This window comes from Dermacentor albipictus, chromosome 4 (assembly GCF_038994185.2).
Source record: "Dermacentor albipictus isolate Rhodes 1998 colony chromosome 4, USDA_Dalb.pri_finalv2, whole genome shotgun sequence".
Classification (NCBI taxonomy): Eukaryota; Metazoa; Arthropoda; class Arachnida; order Ixodida; family Ixodidae; genus Dermacentor; species Dermacentor albipictus.
In genome coordinates this window covers 120193056-120212268 of record NC_091824.1, presented here as the reverse complement: position 1 = coordinate 120212268, position 19213 = coordinate 120193056, and the positions used below count along the sequence as shown (strand labels likewise).

At 44.2% G+C, this 19213-nt stretch overlaps 1 protein-coding gene across 1 annotated transcript; it reads left to right on the top strand.

The window, feature by feature from the left end:
* The first annotated feature begins 1193 nt into the window (after positions 1 to 1193).
* Positions 1194 to 15750, top strand: LOC135916055 (alpha-tocopherol transfer protein-like). The gene is made up of 6 exons (XM_065449299.2): positions 1194 to 1244; positions 2952 to 3094; positions 5245 to 5487; positions 6666 to 6859; positions 11905 to 12015; positions 14492 to 15750. Exons 1-6 carry the CDS (start codon positions 1216 to 1218, stop codon positions 14639 to 14641), a joined length of 870 nt encoding a protein of 289 aa, XP_065305371.2. The 5' UTR covers positions 1194 to 1215; the 3' UTR covers positions 14642 to 15750.
* The last annotated feature ends 3463 nt before the right edge of the window (positions 15751 to 19213 follow it).

Below are 19213 nucleotides of genomic sequence, written 5' to 3'. Positions count from 1 at the left end.
ACAATTCTCGCACGCGAACGCAATGGACCCTAGGGCGTTCTATTGCATCACTGTCGTCATGCCCGCCAAACTGTGGGACTTAATCTTTATCAGCGACGTGGTGGCGACGACGATGCACGCTTGCAGTTTCGTATTCCACACACGGATGGCGATAGAATCGTTTGTTCATATGAATAGGTCGGAGAGGCGATAAACGGTCAGATAGGCGGGCGAATACAAACGGCAGCGATTTTGTGGGTTTGCGCTTTGCGGACAAAAGAGCCCATGGTTACGTAATATTTTTCTTCGTGAAAAGCCCGTCGTCTAGTCATCCTAGCGCACTGCGAAGGGCAAGGCTATCGTCATTAGACCAGGTCAAATAGGCAAGCCAGGTCAAGCCAGCTCAAGCCAGGTCAAAACAGAGCTCTGAGCCACATATGTTACAAATGGCGTGGCCTGTCATTCCAATTAAGGTGAAATAAGCGTTCGTAAAAGCGCTGCATTTCTCTCTTGACGTATCAGATACTATCGCACCCCCCCCCCCCCCAAAAAAAAAAAAACAAGAGCAGAGAAAACAAGGACAGAAAACAGAAATGAAAGAAAAAGATATAATTTGCGGCACGTCATGGCATCATCTAAATGAACGAGTTACTGCACGTTTTTCATATTGAGTCGTTTTTTTCTTTAACTAAGCTATGTTTGTGTTTTGTGGAACCTCATGATAATTCACCTGTGTGCGTTGCAATCCTTCTTTTTTTTGTACGAACGATCGTAGCTGCTAATATTTTTTTTGCTGCATACTTATGCTAAAGGCAAATATAACGCTATCAACAAGGTGTGCGGACGACGACGATAATAATAATAATAATAATAATAATAATAATAATAATAATAATAATAATATTATTATTAATAATAATAATAATAATAATAATAATAATAATAATAATAATAATAATAATAATAATAATAATAATAATAATAATAATAAGAAGAAGAAGAAGAAGAAGAAGAAGAAGAAGAAGAACAGCTGAAATGTATTTGAGAAGTTCTTGTCTTGGTATTTCAAAGGCACTCAAAAACTAAATTTGAACATTTAATAATGTGCGTGATTACGTCACCATACAACGCGTTCGAATTTCATAGAATATATAAATGTTAGACTTATGCTACAAAAAATTATTCGCCGATATCCACCCTTGACACAGCAACGTTTCTTGGCGCAAAAGGCTGCGAATGATCTGGAGCTCCTTCTGCAATCATCGGTAACTGGAGCGCACTTTTCATATTCACTCAGTTAATTTCTTTATCCCCCTCAGTCACGATTGTGATGGACTGCTGATAAATGTGTCGAAGTTACGGAATTTTATACCACGTCATTACAGACTCTAGAGAGGTTAAATCAATGCCGTAGAATGATGCTTTGTACGTCTTCTACTCGGTACTCATAATTATAGGGCAATTAAATATCAAATTAAGGCACAAACGTTACGTTCTCTTTCTTCCATACTTTCTTTCGTTCAGTTCCAGTTGGCTCCACTTCCAGTTCCAGTTGGCTGTTGTAAGTTCCCTCCGCATATACCTCGGCCTGCTGCGTTATTTCTTTAATTTTAATTTTAAGTTTGCAAATACAATGGCTTAGCCCCGTACGGTTCATGGCTACAAGTATGTACATTTGTCCTCTTGACTCGCAAGAGGACAATGCCAGCGACTGTGATGTTGGATGTCTGTGCCGTACAAACGAAAGACGCAATTGTGATATCCACTGTGCATTTGTCCAGGCACACCCAAGTGTGATATCGAGAAGGTCATGACCACGCACTTTGCATGGTTTATCCGTGATGAAACAACCCCTGTGATCATCGTTGGAGACTTCAATGTGGACATTTCGAAACCTGACAAAAAAATGGTTAACTTGGTTTTTGTTAGAAAACTTTGGTTTAAGGTACCGCAACAATCCAAGCCACTCAAATACTCACAAATAGTGGTGTATAGATTGAACTTTGACCAAGAATCTGTCTAAGGTTGTAACTCAACCATTCAATGTAAATACAGTAATCAAAAAGCTATCGTCACTGCCATTACCAAATAATGAAAATACATGCATTTACCCTTGTCTAACCCTGTGCGGTGTGCTACAGCTTCGCTTAGAGTGAAATGGCTCCCTTCTTGACCAAGAGGTCAGTTGAGTCGATCCCAGAGATAGTGCACTCTATGGTGCAACGTGGCTAATTCTCGACTAATTGGCGCTAATAATGCCCAGTACCGTTAATTTTACTTATACTGATATAATGTCCGCTTCTTGTGTCCTTGATACATCTTGATACCTTTCGCGACTTGCTACGACAAAGAGCCGGCATTGCCCCTTTTGTTAAGAGGTTACGTAAACAGATAGCCAGATACAGCAGATCCGTATAATATCATCAAGGAAGACCTTGTCTTCAAAACGCAAACGTTTATTTGATGACAAGACCATACTCTCCGCAATTACGCAGAAACGTCATACGACAAACGTCGGCTCCACACTTGTAAAACCACAGGCCCATGCATTCAATAAAACACGCAAAGGATAAATAGCTCTTCATCCAACATGCATGGCCTCACCATGAGGAGAAGGCTGCGAGGACATCCCACGTTATGCCACGCATCTAATGACTTTCCGTTTGTGGGCAGACGCTGCAATATGTATTGCTTGAAATTGCCCACTGCGACGGGCCTAGCCGCTGATGCGGAGGGCATCGACCGTGGCTGCTGGGCGTTCGTACGGTAAGGCGTCGCAACCTTGACAGTGCATCGTATGTATGTACGGTGCTTTTCTTCGGCGTATGCCCTGTATTGAAAAACAGTGTGTATGCTCGCCGCGCGCTCCGGTCGCCTTCGACAAGCTGTTGACGGCGCATTGGTTCTCGGTAGCCTCGTTAAAAAAACCCACTTTCCCTGTGGCGCGCTGCCAACCTGCGTCGGTTGTGCAGTTGTGGCTTTGCAGTTGAGCTTTTGCGGAGCAAAGTTGTGATGGAGCCCGGCTTCGAAAGGTACCCACCGTGGCAAACGGGCGACGTTATCCTCGATAGCGTCGCCGAAGAGTCCCTCGCCGAGCTGAGAAGACTATTGGAAGGTAAGGCGTAAATAGGCACTTTTCTTTGCTATGGCTCGGGAGTGATGCTCGTTTATTTTGATCAACAGTATATAGTTTGACAAGAAATGTCGTCGGATTCAACGTTTCGGCTTTCAGGGCCCCCTGACGAAGTCTCGCTGTGGAAATATTGGCTCCAGCGACACTTCTTGTTCGACATCTCTTGATCATTTCAAGGTATCCGTCTTCCTGTGATCTGCGGCTTTGTATGCTAGTCCATTTTGTTATAACAACATATTGTCGCTAATCGTTTCTCGTGTCGGGATTCGACGCATTGTGTTCTCTGGTACACGTCTCTGCTTAACGTTCGCGTGTCCTTCTTATCTCACCCTTTATCATATCATATACGTCATTGTACTGTCAAGGTCGTGGCTGGACGTTCCTCAGCTCTAGATCCGTGTCTAGACAGGTTCCTTCTTGGAAACAGTCTCCTCGAATGCAGTGGTTGTTGCAAGAACAGGCACAACACGTAGATAGCGTGGCATGCGCGTGAGATCTCCGTGTTCGCTTTGCTGGAAACTCAACATTGTGGTTTCGCTTTCAAAACTTGAGGGGACTTCTTCGTTTAATTTTATACCCATCTGTCGTTACTTACAATCGAGTGGATTTGACGCAATAAATTGTTCGGTCCCTGGCTCCTTTATTTTTGATGCGATAGCATCAAATGACCCATTGAGCGAAAGGTCGCGTCTGTAGCAGCGAAACGGCACCTAAATTCCTATTGGTCGCGACGCCACATGAAGTGCTCCCCCCGACGGAACAGAGCGGGCGAAAGGGAACAGCTGCTGCCGCATTAGCGCCAGGTGTTGCGTGAGGACGTCGCTGCCACGCCACGTCACCCTTTCTCTCGGATGCTTGTGTTATCCGAGCGTTCTTTAAAGAAACTATTATCGCTATAAAGGCTATCGCTTAAGCTTATGCCATTATCTTTATTTGGAAAGATCAGGAGTTTCTAACTTCTGACCATTTCGTTGGCGCAATTCCTATAGAACTTTGCTAAAAGCGCCACGCAATTCTTTCAGAGACAATTCTTCCAATGCAATAAGGCTTTGCTGAACGACCCGATCTTACTGCAGCTCATTTTCCGGCTGGGCGTTTCGTTCTGTGAAGCCGCGTGCTGCAGTTTCAAATGCATCGCCTTGTGATTTTTCTTTTATTTACCGTGATGGGAGATAACTCTCGTTTGTCGTGTATGTCTTGGAGTAGCGTTTTCTAATGAACGCTTCTTTCGCATTGGAAAGGCCAGAAGTGCAGAATGGGAAATATGTGGTTGCAAAGAGACGACTGCGCGCCTTCTGTCCGAGTGTCCTCGTTCCAGTTGCTAGTTGTCTTCAATATGTTTCGTACGGACCGATTCTCTTCATATACTTTATTTTCTTCTCATCTTCTCTATCTTTACCCCATACCCCAGTGCTGATCTGCCAACCGGACAGTTAATCTGGTTAACCTCCCTGCTTTTCATCTCCCATTTCTCTCTTTCAGCATTACCAGCAAGTGCTCCGTCACCGTTACTAGAGCACATGCATCATAGTTATGTGGACTGGTTGGTAGCAGTACTTCCCACAGAACTCTCACAGGTTTTGATGAAGTTTGGAAACATGGATTAGGGAGCTTTAGAAATATATGGACATCAATTTACGACATGCTATCACAAATGCGTGCAAAAGTATGCGATAACAGTACACAACTACACGAGCGGAGATTAGGTTCTTGGATTCGCTAATCAACTCAGATACTCTATTCCTAAAGCCTCCTATTCTTTAGGACTACGGCTCCCTCTTTCAAAGCACGCATGCACGAATACAGACAAGATAGCACGCAGAGCTGAGTTCCGTTTTCGATGTTTATGGTAGACGGCGGTAAACCGTTGTGAGAAAACACACCCGCGGCTACGATAATCTACTCTGAGCACGACGTCGATGGTTGGATTTCCAGCTACGGTAGTCGTATTCTGATAGGTTTAGATGAGTATAGGTGAATTGCTTTGTGTGATAAAACAGTAGTTCAATTAATTAGTCAATTGATCAATTAAAGGAGCAGACGAAAGATAAATAAATGGTCCATCGATTTCGTTAGTGCACCCAGAGCGATAAGCTATATCGTGAATCATCCTGGTCCTCATTGCTACGCAGGTGAACCGGTCGTCAATGCCCCCACTAACTCGACCGACTTGCTGCGCTTCCTGCGGTTTTGCAAATACGACGCCCGTGAGGCTCTGGTCGTTCTCAAGAGATACTGCGGACTCAGGACCTCCGCACCGAAGCTCTTCGAAGGACTCAAGGAACCTGAAAAACTGCGAGAAGTAGCCCAAGATATCTTCACGATACTGCCGCAAAGGAACATGCACGGCAGGCCAATTATGTTCAGTAGATTTGGTAAGACTGACTGGCTTATTATAATCACTCTACGTCAATTCTATTATAGCATGAGCCATTCATTCCGCCCCTTTAACGTCATAGGCATGGGCATCTCTGCGTTGATATTGTTGCTTGCCGTGGGACCAAGTTTAGATACGTGTGTATGAATACTTTAGAATTATTTTAGTTCCGTAGGTACGTCGTGCCATCTTTACTGGAAACGATGGTGTCGTTATGGTGGATGACTCTACCGAGCTTCCAGATGCATATAACCTACTACAGATTAGTGGGCAAGCGCGCTGTTACCTTTTTATTTTCAGGTGGTCTTTATATTGAAAAGTGGTTTTTATTTTAGGGTGAAATACCACTCGGCAGTGATAGTGTTGCACCAGTTAAGTTGTCTGTCATTCTTGTAATTCACGAATCATTACCTGCACAATAGTTCATCATCGAAAGTTTACCTCGCAGAGATCGCGTTTCAAAGATGAGAAAGGGAAGTTACCACAATTGTTTGCAATGGTCTGTATTCCTTTATGCAGATTTGATGTGACGCATTCTTTGGCTCAGACCAGGCACGTGGTGGTCGGTTTCTGCTCAACCTCATTTCGGACCTCGTCAATAAAGAATATACGTATTCGATAAGGGGGGAGGGCTTAAACCGAAGTAGCGCCCAAAATACTCCATGATCTTAAAATATACGATGTAATGAAGGTTCGCGAAAGTTATTTATAACAAAGGACGGAAATCGGCGTAGCCCTACAGAAGCCAAAGGAGTCTAAATACTTATCACACCTCTAAACCTACTTTGTTTTTGAGCCAATGAGCTTGCTGCTATTCAGTTAAGTGCTGCTTCACAAAAACTTAATCTCACTCTCTGCGGGGAGCAATAAAACGGAGAAAGGAAAAGGGGGAAATAGCGACACTGGGCGCGTACAAGAGGACCGTTTATTGGGTAAGCTAAGGCAAAATGTGCAACAGCTTGAATCTAAGGGTTGGTTTGGAGGTTTCATACAAACTTGGTGGCATTGTTCAGCTGATGTAGTCATGCACATAGCCTTTCGCACCCATATTCACTCTCATCCATTCTATTTTTACTCTTAAACTAAGCGCAAGTCGTTGTGACCTAGGCTGATCTTTCGAACTTCAAACAAATTTGCGTTCACTCTGTACTAATTATACTGGTTTTGTAACTACAGGAAAATGGAACCCACCCGAGATGAGCTGCCTGCAGCTATACCAAGCGATGATATTCTGCCTCGAGCACTTGTCAATGTGCCCCGAAGCACAGACACTGGGAGTTTCCATGGTGAACGACTTAGACGGCTATTCCTTAGTGAGCGTGCGGCATGTCGAGCTCGGCCTCACCAAAAGTCTGCTGCATTACATGCAGGTACGACCCTTGGAGAGCGTGGTATTCTGCCGCCTTGACTTTGTATGGTACCCTGCTGAGCGTAGATGGCGTGAAATTTTTCTTTAGATACTTCTGCTACTTTGCAACCAAGACTCCCGGATCTGAGAACATTGTATAGAGCCGGGCCTGTGCGAGTTGTGTGGCTATTTTATGCAGCACTCGGTATATTGGGATCCCGTGCTTGCTTGCATGTTTAGAAATTAATAGAAGTAACCTGTACTTTAGATTGAAATGTCTACATTTAGAGAGCTGAATCAGGCGTAGATCTCGATTTTTAGACTATATGGCTATATCGGATCCTTTATTCTAGTACAATGCTTTAATTTATCTCCAAATGGAAACATGATAAAGGGAACTTGCATCATCCTATTATAACATGATATAAGGATATACAACTTCATATTGATAAACAACACTGAACAATGTCGTGAAGCATTTGTAGTATAATGGAATTCACGATAAAAGAGTAGCATAATTGGGTCCTTAACAGAAACACCAAATCAGTTCAGAGGTAATAAGGCATTCTCTCAGAACTCTAGTTTTGTTCATTTCGTGGGAAAAGGTTAACGATTAGATAATAAAGAACGTCAAAGCGTGGACGTTCGGCCTTGTCGGTATGACAAAATTACGTACTTACTTGTTAAGCACATAGATGACAAAGGCGTGTGTTTCTTCTTTCATGCCCTCCTATAAGCACGTCAGGGCTTCATTCCTTGAATATCGCGCGGAAGACCCCACGCCGGTACGTCAGTGTGACGTAACAGATTTCAAAAGGAATTTTCGTTTTCATACTTGAGCCGTTCTAAAACGCTTTTTTAACTCTTCAAGTTCGGTCTTTGGTTGCTTTAAGATATAATGTGATCCACGTTTAACAATAACATAATTAAATTTGCGTGAGAAGGCGCTGTCAAAATCTATGACGTCATGGTGAGTTGGTGCGGGAATTTCAAGGCGGTATCGCCACCTGCGTTTCTTTTTTTGCATCTTGTCTGACTTACGAAGCCTCTACTCACGCCGAGAGCAGCTTTTATGTTTTTTTAGAAAAGTAATTTGATAAGACAGCGCAAATAATTTTTTTTTCAAAGTATATCTTGTAAAGGAAAGCATGAGTCCATGTGTTCATGTGTATTGCATGCAAAAAAAATATAATGCATTAAACTCACTGAACTTTCCCGGACTCGTAGCTCTCACAGCCTGAACTTCGTAACGCTTCAAGCCAAAAGCGACACCTAAAAACACGGCTATTCTACCCTAACAATTGAAAATTGGAATGCTTTGTCTGGAATGGACATGTTCGTTTATTGCCATTAACCAATCTTTTTTTGTGTGTGTATCTGCAATTGATATGTAATGTTATCCCCACTTCTGCCACTAGCCCAACGGAAAATTTATATTTCTCTTATTTCACCGTCCAGTATCATACGGCCTCGAAAAGGGAACCGCCACCAGCATCTTTTGCTTTTGGATGGGAGTAGGTTATATAATTCCCGACGAGGTGATTACGTGCTGCTTTATTGGATGTCGAGTTACGCCAGCTGTGCGTGTAGATAGGTAGTCTATTAGCTCTGGTATAGATATGTAGCCGGTATTGTTTTCGTCTGGATGCGCGCATGTGTGCACCGACAGAGTGCGAACTACTTTACGGGGCGATGTTTTATTAACACAGAAATATGTCCATGCACACATGTGTAGTGCCTCAGATAAAGAACCACAGTGGGTACTGTTTTCGTCTGAAGTGGATGATATGCTTTCCGACGGAGCCCATCTCGCCTATCTGTGCTCCCATATGCAGGCTTGACGTAAGGTCTATGCAGATATTGCTTCGTCCTCCGATTCCCTGAATCGTGGCGTTGCAGAGTTGGGTGGGAAGGGGGGGGGGGGGGGGGGCATGATAAAATGCACTTTTTCCTTCCTCGCTTTATCAAGGCCGTCATTTCTAAACGCATCGAAGAATTCGATTATATGTGAATTGCGCGGCAGCCTTATAAATGAACCCCACTTGATAAATAGCATATACTTTCGCACGATCGGTGTGCCGCGAATACACGAGCTTCTCCAATGCTTGCTAGCAAACTAGCCGTGGGGTTACTGATCTGGCTCGGTACACAATATGTTGTTGCCACAAAACAATGTCTCTTCTGTGCTTCATTGACTATTCTTTTTCTATGTACATTTTCACTTCTAGAGCTAATAGGCGTTGTGGCCCACCTGGTGGCTGTTGCTTAACTAGGTCTTTTCCTATTCCATGTGAATGTCTTTATGTGTACAAATAAATAAATAAATAAATAAATAAATAAATAAATAAATAAATAAATAAAATAGACTCAGTGTTGACCAAATCAGTGGTGAAAATGTTGTGACCTAGATGTATGTAGGAGTAGACAAATACGGAAACGCATACGGAAATATTATAGGGGTACTCGGGTCACATTTCTGTTTTTAATCTTATATGTAGCCGAAGGCTCATTTCCTCGAACACGCCACAAATCAGTAATTATATGGCACCTTTTATGCGACCCGTTCAAAACACGCACCGAGTGCAGGGCGGCATCGGACGTGAAAGAAGGAGAGCGTCACCGAGAGAAGAAATGGCGGTCACGCTATATCATTAACGACTCAAGAGCACACCATTCAACCCGGTGCAGCGGCGTTGAAGGCAATTAACACAACGACCGCGTCGTCAAAAGCTGTCAACTTTTTCTCTTGGAAACGCAGGGGAACCCGCTCTGCCGACACTTCCAGTTGTCTTGGAAGTGTCGGCTCGGCACTCTTGTCTCGTCGAGTGTTTAATGAACTCGGCTTTCGGCAGCACAGCGACTGCAAGCGTCAGTGTAGTATCTGGTGCCACTAGACTGCCAGATTGGGTTTCACTCATGTCCGGAGCCGCGCCGCGCACTTTCGTATTTTTCCTAGCGTCTTCTCCTCATGGCTTTCTCGCCACTTGGCAAAAAAAAAGGAAAAGAAAAGAAAGAAAAACATTTTTACGTTGTGTAGTTCTTTGTGGAAGCAACTCTTAGTCCCCTCATCACTTCAACTTTCGTGCACTACGAAAGAGCCAAATGCTGTAACATACCATACAACTACAAATATAGGCAAGCTACATGTAGAACATGCGAGATGTGACGAGACGGCCAGCACTATGCGCAACGCATCTAAGCGTCAGTTATGCCAGTGTATATGAGACGTGCCACTAAGATGTGCTCTGAGGGCCACGACTCACCCGGAGAGCAGCTGTATTTTTTTCACAAACGAAGGCCGATTGCTTAACGCATATGAAATTTATCTGCCTCTATACTTACATTGCTGGTGCAGCTGCACAAGAAATGTTAGTTGTTCGTAACGAAAGGAAGAAATCTCATTTGGATCACTGTATGGACGGAATTTTTACCGTAATGCATTTGACCAATTTTGTTTAAAAACGCAACAAGAAAGTGCTTTTCAGTATGAAAAAGAAAACAAAACTCGTTGTTAAAATCAAAGTGTCTGTTCTTCCTTTGAGAAAAATTTGCTGCTGGTAAAAGTATAAGTTTTTCGTTTTTTTTTCTTGGCTTTATAACATTTACTTTCCACAGTGTAATGTAAGTCGTTGTTAACTGAAGATTCACAGCGTAATTACTGGGTCGACAGCCACGTGATATAGGCAAATTGCGCCACATACTAAGACAGATATCAGCCCATGGTTGCAAAGTGACATGGTTTGATCAGAATTGTAAACCCTCAGGTTTATTTCAAATTGACCCATCACTTCAATTTAAAATCCCGTCCACATTAAGTGCAACCAGAGCCTTTGAAACGCTGATTCACCGTCTGCGGCTCGGTGCCGCGTACACAAAGCACTTTCTACATAACATTTCAAAAGCTGATAGTGCGGAATGCACTTGTGACCACGTTGATGAAGATGTACAGCATCTTCTGCTAGTATGTCCTCGACACGGTACACACAGACAACGCTTAGCACTTGATTTAGTGGCAGTTACTGGCGACCCTTCAAAGATTTCTAGAAGCGAGCAATATTCTCGGCAAGTATTGAGTAGAGCGCTTAAATGCAATAGCACATGTAATCTTTTTCTTTTACCCGACTTTGGCCAATCCAATGCCCGTTTTTTTTCGTAACTTCATAAGAATTTAATCCCTGATTTCTCATGTGCCCTTATTTTAGTCTATAGCTAAGTGACCGGACTTTGTGTTGCTGTGTTTCTGAGTTGGCTTTCAGTTTTAGTGTGGCATTAGCCTACTTACGTGACTGGACTTTGTGTTTCTATGACTTGGAGTGGTCTTTCAGTTATACTGTGACATTAGTGTACTTAGGTTACCGTAATTTGTGTTGTTATGGTTCTGCTATTCTTTTCACGATTTATTCCTTTTTTAAAATTCCTATGTGAAAAGGAGTAGCCAGCATCAATTAAATGCGACATCATCTCATAAATACCATACAATAAAAAAAGAAATAAAAACGAGACAAAAATGTTCTGTCAGTGCTTGCTCAAGCTAAGCTTACTATGTTAGTCTCGTGGAATTGGAAATATACCAGGGATATTAAATCGCGCTTTATTTTTTAATTAAAAAAGCAATCACGCGTAGCAAGAAACGAAATTACTGTTTGAGTGCATTTGATTACAAACAAAAAGACCAGCAGTTTAAAATGTTGAAATCCTCCTCCTCCTCCTCCTCCTCCTCCTCCTCCTCCTCCTCCTCCTCCTCCTCCTCCTCCTCATCATCATCATCATCATCATCATCATCCTCATCATCATCATCATCCTTGAAAGGCCATCATTTGACTTTGAAAAATCAGATGCCGATATTTTAACGGCGCTGAAAGAAAGAGAGGTCATTTCTGAATAATTATTGGATGTCACTGTGAAGCAACATGCCCATGCGGGTTCGACAAAAGAAATAACAAAAACATTTAGGGGCAAATAGTGTCTGTAACTCCAAGTATTGTTTTAGGCGCACGTGTTGCTTGACAGGAAAATAAAGAATAGTTCCCTGTCGCTATGAATGTATTTATTTAATTCATTTTGCAGAAATGTATGCCCATTCTAACAAGCGAAGTTCACAATGTCAGGGAGCCCGCAGCCTTTGAGGCAGCGTTCATGCTAGTGAAACCATTCCTGGAGGAGGAAAATGTCAAAAAGGTAAGCCTTTTCGTTATAGTGAATCAACAGGCGTATAACCATAGAAAAAAAATAATAATCGCCACATTTCACGCGTATGTGAGAATCGCGGATAAGTGGAGCTATCTGATATTTACTGAAACGCATTCAGTTCACTTTTCCATTTTGACGTAGCTCTACGCTTCTCACCTAGTGTACGCTTTGATACAATTTCGTCCGTCTAACTTGTTTCTTCGCACTCGGCTGCTTCTGCAGCCGATTTCAATTTTTTGTTGCCGACAATCTTTTTCACTCCTTTGCAGCGCAATGCACCTCGATCAATGCATGATCCCATTCTGTTCACTTGATTTCTTCTACATTCGGCTGCTTTTGTTGTCAACTTCGTCCTTTCCTGCCTCTTATTCTGCACTTTTATATTCTTACAAAAACTTAAAGCGCTATAAAAACACACGACGTAGAAAAAGAAACACACACCAAACACGCTGAGAGCGCGTGTGGTGTGTGTTCCTTTTACACGTCCTGTGTCCTTATAACGCTCCAAGTTTTTCTTATAATGCATTGCCAACTTGCCCAACTATCCATACATTTACTTGCACATTCGGCCACTTCCCAGTTGCACGGGCCCGTTCGGGGGGATTGTCCGAGAATGTTCAGATAGCCAATGGCACGGGCTCTGGTGCACATGCCTAGGCTTAAGTTGTCTATCCGGGCATACGTATGCATGTATGTAGCCGTTACCCCACCTACGTGGCTCACTGGGTAGTCCATGCATGGTCGAATTGGAGGCGCATCGGGCTGCTGTGCTGAGGCAACAGGGTTCGAAACCAACCATCAGACATCTCTTACACGCCGACACTGGTCACTGTAAATGCGGGACTGGGTAGGTGGTATACCGCTGTCCGAAGAAACTCTATGACGCCTACTTGGAGCACTGGTTATGCATCACTCGGTCCGTGCTGTTCTCCAATAAACATCTTTGCAGCCAACTTGGGTAGCTAGGTATTTACCCCTGGAAATGTGCCATCTCTACAATGACGAAGAAGATCCCTTAAATTTCTCCGATGCTGAGGGAAGTCGAACCCACATCACCAGAGTTTCTCAAGGACAGCAACCCGATGCATCAGCAGGCAGCGCCACAAATGCGCTGGGTGTGTGCCACTTTTCAATGTACGTGTTTCACGTCAACGCTTTAGCGAGCTGCGCCACGAATTGTGCTGGGTACGTGATGCCCTTCAATGAACGTTTCGCCAACTTGATACGTTGAATGTGTGCCAATGAGTGTGCGGCAAGCGAGGGAACACTTTTCAGCGTTAGCAGGCACCGGCGCGCCACGCCTCCCGTCTCAGAGGCCAAGTACGGACTTCTAGGCAGTGCTACTAGATGGCGCAGCATGTCTAAAAGGAAGCGCGAGAGAGGAGCATGGTTTCCGTGCGACGCGTTTCTCGGCGGTCGCACGCACTAGCGCGCCATGCATCTCGGAGGCCAGGCGCAGGCTTCGCGGTGGCGGCGTTAGATGGCGTCGCCACCGCGTGGCTGAGATAACTATTTGGAGATGACAATGAAAGGAAGTGTGATCAAACTAAGTGTGACTCATTATAAAGGGGTTCACAGGAAATGCTTGGGAGTGGTCTTCTTTGCGTTAGCTCGTGGCCGGACCCAGTTATGCAAGGACGTCACCGCCCTTAGCCGGCCATACCAGTTTCACAATGTTTTCTTTTTTTTTGCGTAGTCCTACACAAGGGGCACGCACTGGCTTCGCGCAAAGGTCACCTTTACTCGAAAACAAAAGACAGAAAGAAGAAGGCTTGCCGGAGAGCCGAGATTTGTCAAACCCTAACTGGATATCGCTCTGCAGTCGGGTGTACTAACGCTTTCATAGCACTGATTTACAATAGATGCGAGTTGCGATCCATCCAGACTCCGTTGACTCATTTCTTTCCAGCTGAAGGCGACCTATGACACAAATATCACGGACTATATAAATCTTATAACGAAAAAAAAATTAACCATAAACACAATAAAATCCAAGTTTTCTTCTTTATTTTTTTGCGAGTACCAAAAAAAATATCTTGTTTGATATAGGTAGAACTTCATGAGAGGAAAAGCTAGCATCTATCTGGATGAAGCATACATATGTTGACATCCCGTGCAACCTTAATTAGCGTCGCCTCGGATGGAAGGTGCCAGAACCTGGAAAGAAAACGTTACAGCTTAAGGAAAATTTGTCCTGATCCGGGAATTTAGTCGCTCGCCTTCGTCTTTCCGGTTCAGCCGTTCTACCAGCTGAGCTAAATCGGAAGCTAGCAAATGGTGAGGTATAATGAATTAACCGAGGGCTCGACGACCAGGAACATTCACTGCATAGAAAAACGGCGCTGACGAGGAGCGCGGACCCGGAATGTACTTGGGTCGAGAACACATAACCGAGGGGACACTTTCGCTTCAGAATTCTATGTCGGGGGCCTCTGGGGCTAACTTCCCGCTTGCTCCAACGCAGGCCCGCTTCCACGGGAAGCACTTGGAGAATCTTCAGGACGATATTCCTGCGGGCGCTCTTCCGAAGGAGTTTGGAGGCACGGCTCCCGACACCGACTGGAACGCGTTCTGGAAGAACGTATGTCTGGATATCGAGGTGGACAGACTTTAGCTGGTGCGTCAAGCTCGAGATTGGCACCACGGGTTCTCGGGCTGCGTGCGAAACACTTGGCACCCCCTGGTGGAAGAATATAGGAGTTCACCTTCGTTTTGTGTTAATCGCCAGTTCATACTTTCGAATACGTTTACTCTGCATGGTGTACGTGTGTGTGAGCATATGCGTGTATCTAAAGCGAGCATTGTGCATCTAAACGTGATCAGGCCCATCGCGCCCTACTAACCTTTATAGAACGAACTAACTTAGGTTCACGTTTGTAGCATGAACATTGAACATTCTACTGTGTGTGATCAGTACTGTACCCTAACGCTTCTTCCTTCGAAGATGGGAGGTGGCGAGTTCAACCACCTTGCAGTGTATATTGTGAACCCACTAGCGGTTCACAGCAGCTTTACTTGGCGTCTCATCGTGGAGAACACAATTAGCCGCATAGCGAACTAGCCATGGATGCGGTTGATAATTGTGGAGGCTGTTCGACGCGGCGTCACTTTAATTTTGGCTGCAGAGTTCTACTTTAGTCTTTAGATTTGTCCGGTTGCAGTGTCCTGTTGCTCTCCTTTCCTCTTTCCTTTTTCCTCCCCTCCTTCCTATCTTCTATTTCTGTGTTGCTGTCACCTCCCTTCAGAAGAGTAGGCAGGCGTTGTGCCCCTTGCGGTGGCAGTTGCCAGCCTGCTCCTCGCTTTCCCTTTCCTAATACCTCTGTATATGTGTATATGTGTTCAAAACAAATAATAATAATATGCGACTTTTCTGCCTCTCCTATTTGATTGTCCCGTGATGTTATCAGAGAATCCAAGTTTCCGGCTCATGGCTTGAATCATAAGTAATATGGAGCGTCATAAGGTGAGCGCGAACGGCGTGGTATTGGTTTATGGGTGCAATCCATTCGGAGTTGCCGCAAGACCTGAGGTAAAACAAAGCGTACAATTAGAGCCGAGTATATTCGAATGTGCTGTCTTATCTTGAAAGCTGCATTCTGGCTGCCGGAATGTTTCACATTTAATAAATAAGCAGTAGTACTTGTGTTTACTTAGGCAACTGCATACATGTTTATATTCTGTGGGTTCCTTGTGTTAATGCTGACTGGCGGTCTTAAGGATATATTTGTGCCACATTTGCTTACAAGTCCTGTGATATATATATATATATATATATATATATATATATATATATATATATATATATATATATATATATATATATATATATATATATATATATATATATATATTTTTGCCACGCAATGAGAAGTAGCCGGCACCAATTAAAATGGCCAACCTCCTATATTACATTATATATATATATATATATATATATATATATATATATATATATATATATATATATATATATATATATATATATATATATATATATGTATATATATATATATATATATATATATATGTATATATATATGTCCGACTTATCTATATGTATGAAATGACCGACTTGTCACTTTGTACCGGCACCGCAAAGATGTGACAAGAGAAATCAAGGAAGCATCTGAAATTGCACGAACAAGTGATCTATGCGTCAGCAGTGCGTCTGTGGCATTATCAACTACAGAGCGTGAATTCATGGCATGACGGCATGTGGCGTTTTTGTTAAGCCTTTTATGTCCTTCTTTCCCTTAGCAGAATCAGTTGCGTATATATGCTCCTCTTCCGCAATAAACGTTGTGTTGAAAGTTAGCGCTTGTCCTGTCTAGTCTTTTTCGATCGTCGTTCCCGCGCTATGCTCCTAGTGTAAGTATGTATTACCAACCAGCCCAAGCCTATACTCTTCTGAAGTTCACTCACGCTTGCACGTAGCTGGTTTACACATCGCAAAACGAATACCTGTTCAGAAAATAAAGTGAATTACTTGTGCTTACCTGCTGTCATTAGGAAACCTCAAAAACTTCCCAGAACTGGAATTCCCGGTGTTCGAATACCACAGAGCCACGCAACACATGCGATGCTCCGATTTAGCCATCTTTGTCTAATGCTTGGTTGACCTGTTGGTTGACCTGTTTCCCTGCGTCTTCCGTTCGTTGCACGCTTGATCGAGCTTCTCTGTCTTATGTTTCCATCTTCATACTTGGGACGACAACCGAAGCAGATGACCAAGCGCGATCCGACTTGTGATATCGCGGAGCGAAAGGGAGAGGGTGAGCGGAGGTAAGCTCGACGGACGCACTAATACAACCACTTCCCGCGCTTCGCCCGATTTAAGATTCCCAAAAAGAAAAGTAAAAAAAAAACAAGTCAGGTTGTCTGGCAACCGCTTGGAGCGCACATGTTTCTTTAAACCTAAATTTAAACCTGAACTAGCACTCGCCTTCTGGTGGGGTTGATAAGACCTCATCATTGTGGGCCCTCTACCTGGCACAAGTGCATTATTGAAGTAATCGAATTTCTCAATGTAAACCACGTCAGAAAATTTGTAAAGTACGACTTACACACAGCCTGCAGACGTGACAGCATCGGATTGTAATGCGAATATACAAGAAAACACGATTTCGTTACGCGGAAACTCAAAGGCCCCTTTTCTAGCTGCTGTGTTTCGGGTGAGCACGCCACGAAATATCCTGACCAACCAGAGGCTAAATGTTTCGCTGTAAAACAATTACTTTGTCAACAAACATCCAGCCAAACATGGTAATAACCTCGCCAAAGCGGTTGCGTGCAGCAGTGATCAGCGCGCCGAACTGAAATGGAGCCACGTTGTGTATACAGGGGGGGCCCAATTTACCTGCAGCGGAATGTCACAGGCTTCATTCCCTACGCACTACTGGATCACAAGGCGTCCTTGTGATCGTCTCCGTCTCCGCGCTCGTGTTCTCTGGCGCCGTTCGCAGCGTCAGATTCGGTCGCCCCGTTTGCGAAGATCGGTTTCGCAACAAGCGTCTCCCGTCTGCTCGGCGACTACCGCGACGTGTGATGTAAGCGGACACGCAGTTGGCCGCCGCATCCCTTGTTTCTCTCTTTCCACTACAAAACGGTTGCTACGCGGAACGCCGAGCTGATAGGTTCCTGCAAGAACGGTCAACGTGAGCGGATCCTGTTCCACACTCTTAATCTCGTTCCACGTTGGTTAGTAGCAGATTAGATACTGCGGTTTTAAGTGCCAAAACAAAAGCACGATTTTTATACACGCCGTAGTGGGGGACTCCTCATTAATTTCGCCCACCGGGGGTTCTCTAACGGGCACCCAACGCAGCTTACGCGCACGTTCCTGCATTTCGCCCGCACCGGAAGTCAACCGCCGCGGCTGGGATTTGAACCCGCACCCTCAGGCTTGGCAGCACAGCGCCAAAGTCACTAAAAGCAAGCACGGCGAGCGGGTCCACTTAGCAGTAAGTGGAACATTTTTTCGAGTACGTTCCACTTAGTGAAGTAAATTTGAAACGAGACTGAGAGTGAGTCGTCCGGCTTCGGACACGCGCGTTTTTAGCGCGTTGGAAAAAGGGAACACGCATCGCTTGTAGAGCGCGCAGACAGATACACATAGAGTTGTTTGTATACATTGTACAAACATCCCAACTATTTAGCTTGGCAGACGCGGATGTTGCGGAATCCTGCATATGCGCGTTTTCGAATACTGATGTTGCATAATAGCTGAACACTACGTTGCAAGACGCTTGTACCAATTTATATATATCGCTAACACAGGGGCTATATGAAAATATGTATAGGGCAGACCAGCAGATCAACCGTGGCTATGGAGTCCTGCTAATGGGAAAGAAGTTATTGTTAAGTTAAGAAGTTATTGCTAGGCCGCGGCGGCCAGGAATTATAAAAATAAAAAAATAATAAAGAAAAAAAAGGAAGGCCTTATTCCGTGCTTTGGGTGTACGTTAGAGAAACCGAGGAGGATAAAATTAATTCAGAGCCCTCCCCTATAGAGCGTTGCTCACAGCGCCCACTCTGCAACATCGGGAGCTTAATTAGAACCCGCAATTCCATTCAATTTTTTTTTTTATAGGAACGACCTCGCGGTCTCTTCTTTTCCTATCATATACCGCCAAATGTATTGATACTATCCTCCAATCGCACAAAGGACTGACGGTTGTAATCTACAAGTCTACAGAATTATATAACGCCATGCCGTGAAATTTATCAATGTTAATGAATGGATACAGAGAACCCGAAGTAGATAGCAGCGTCGCTGGCCATGACACAGGCCCCGATAGCGCGAGAACATGTTCTATAACTCACTACAGAAGAATAGCGTATTCGTCGCAAATTTTCGTCGCTACGGGACGCGCGTCGCACTTTTACTCCAACAGTCAAAGCGTGCTCCGCGTTGAGGATGCGTTCGCCGACCCAGTTGCTAAACCACATGTGTCTCAATAAAAGGCCCGTCAAGCGATTTTTAGCAGAAGGCAATCAACCACATGTGCCGTTCGCGGCAGAGGTAACTACGCGCCAGTGAGCGCCCGCATTCTCCGAAAGAAAGAAAGAAAAGAAATTTTTCGTCACGTGTGAAATTGTTTGTGTAAGGTGATGCCGCTGGCCTCGGTTGGAAGCGATGACGTCATGCCCCTATTGCCGCGCTGCTCCCGCTCAAACCACTCTCTCT

Bases quoted from the DNA above. Each gene is read 5' to 3' on its own strand.
- LOC135916055 (XM_065449299.2), top strand. From the start codon at position 1,216: ATGATCTGGAGCTCCTTCTGCAATCATCG. The intron at 1,245-2,951 runs GTAACTGGAGCG...TCGGTTGTGCAG, and splicing joins AGCTCCTTCTGCAATCATCG to TTGTGGCTTTGCAGTTGAGC. The intron at 12,016-14,491 runs GTAAGCCTTTTC...GCTCCAACGCAG, and splicing joins AGGAGGAAAATGTCAAAAAG to GCCCGCTTCCACGGGAAGCA.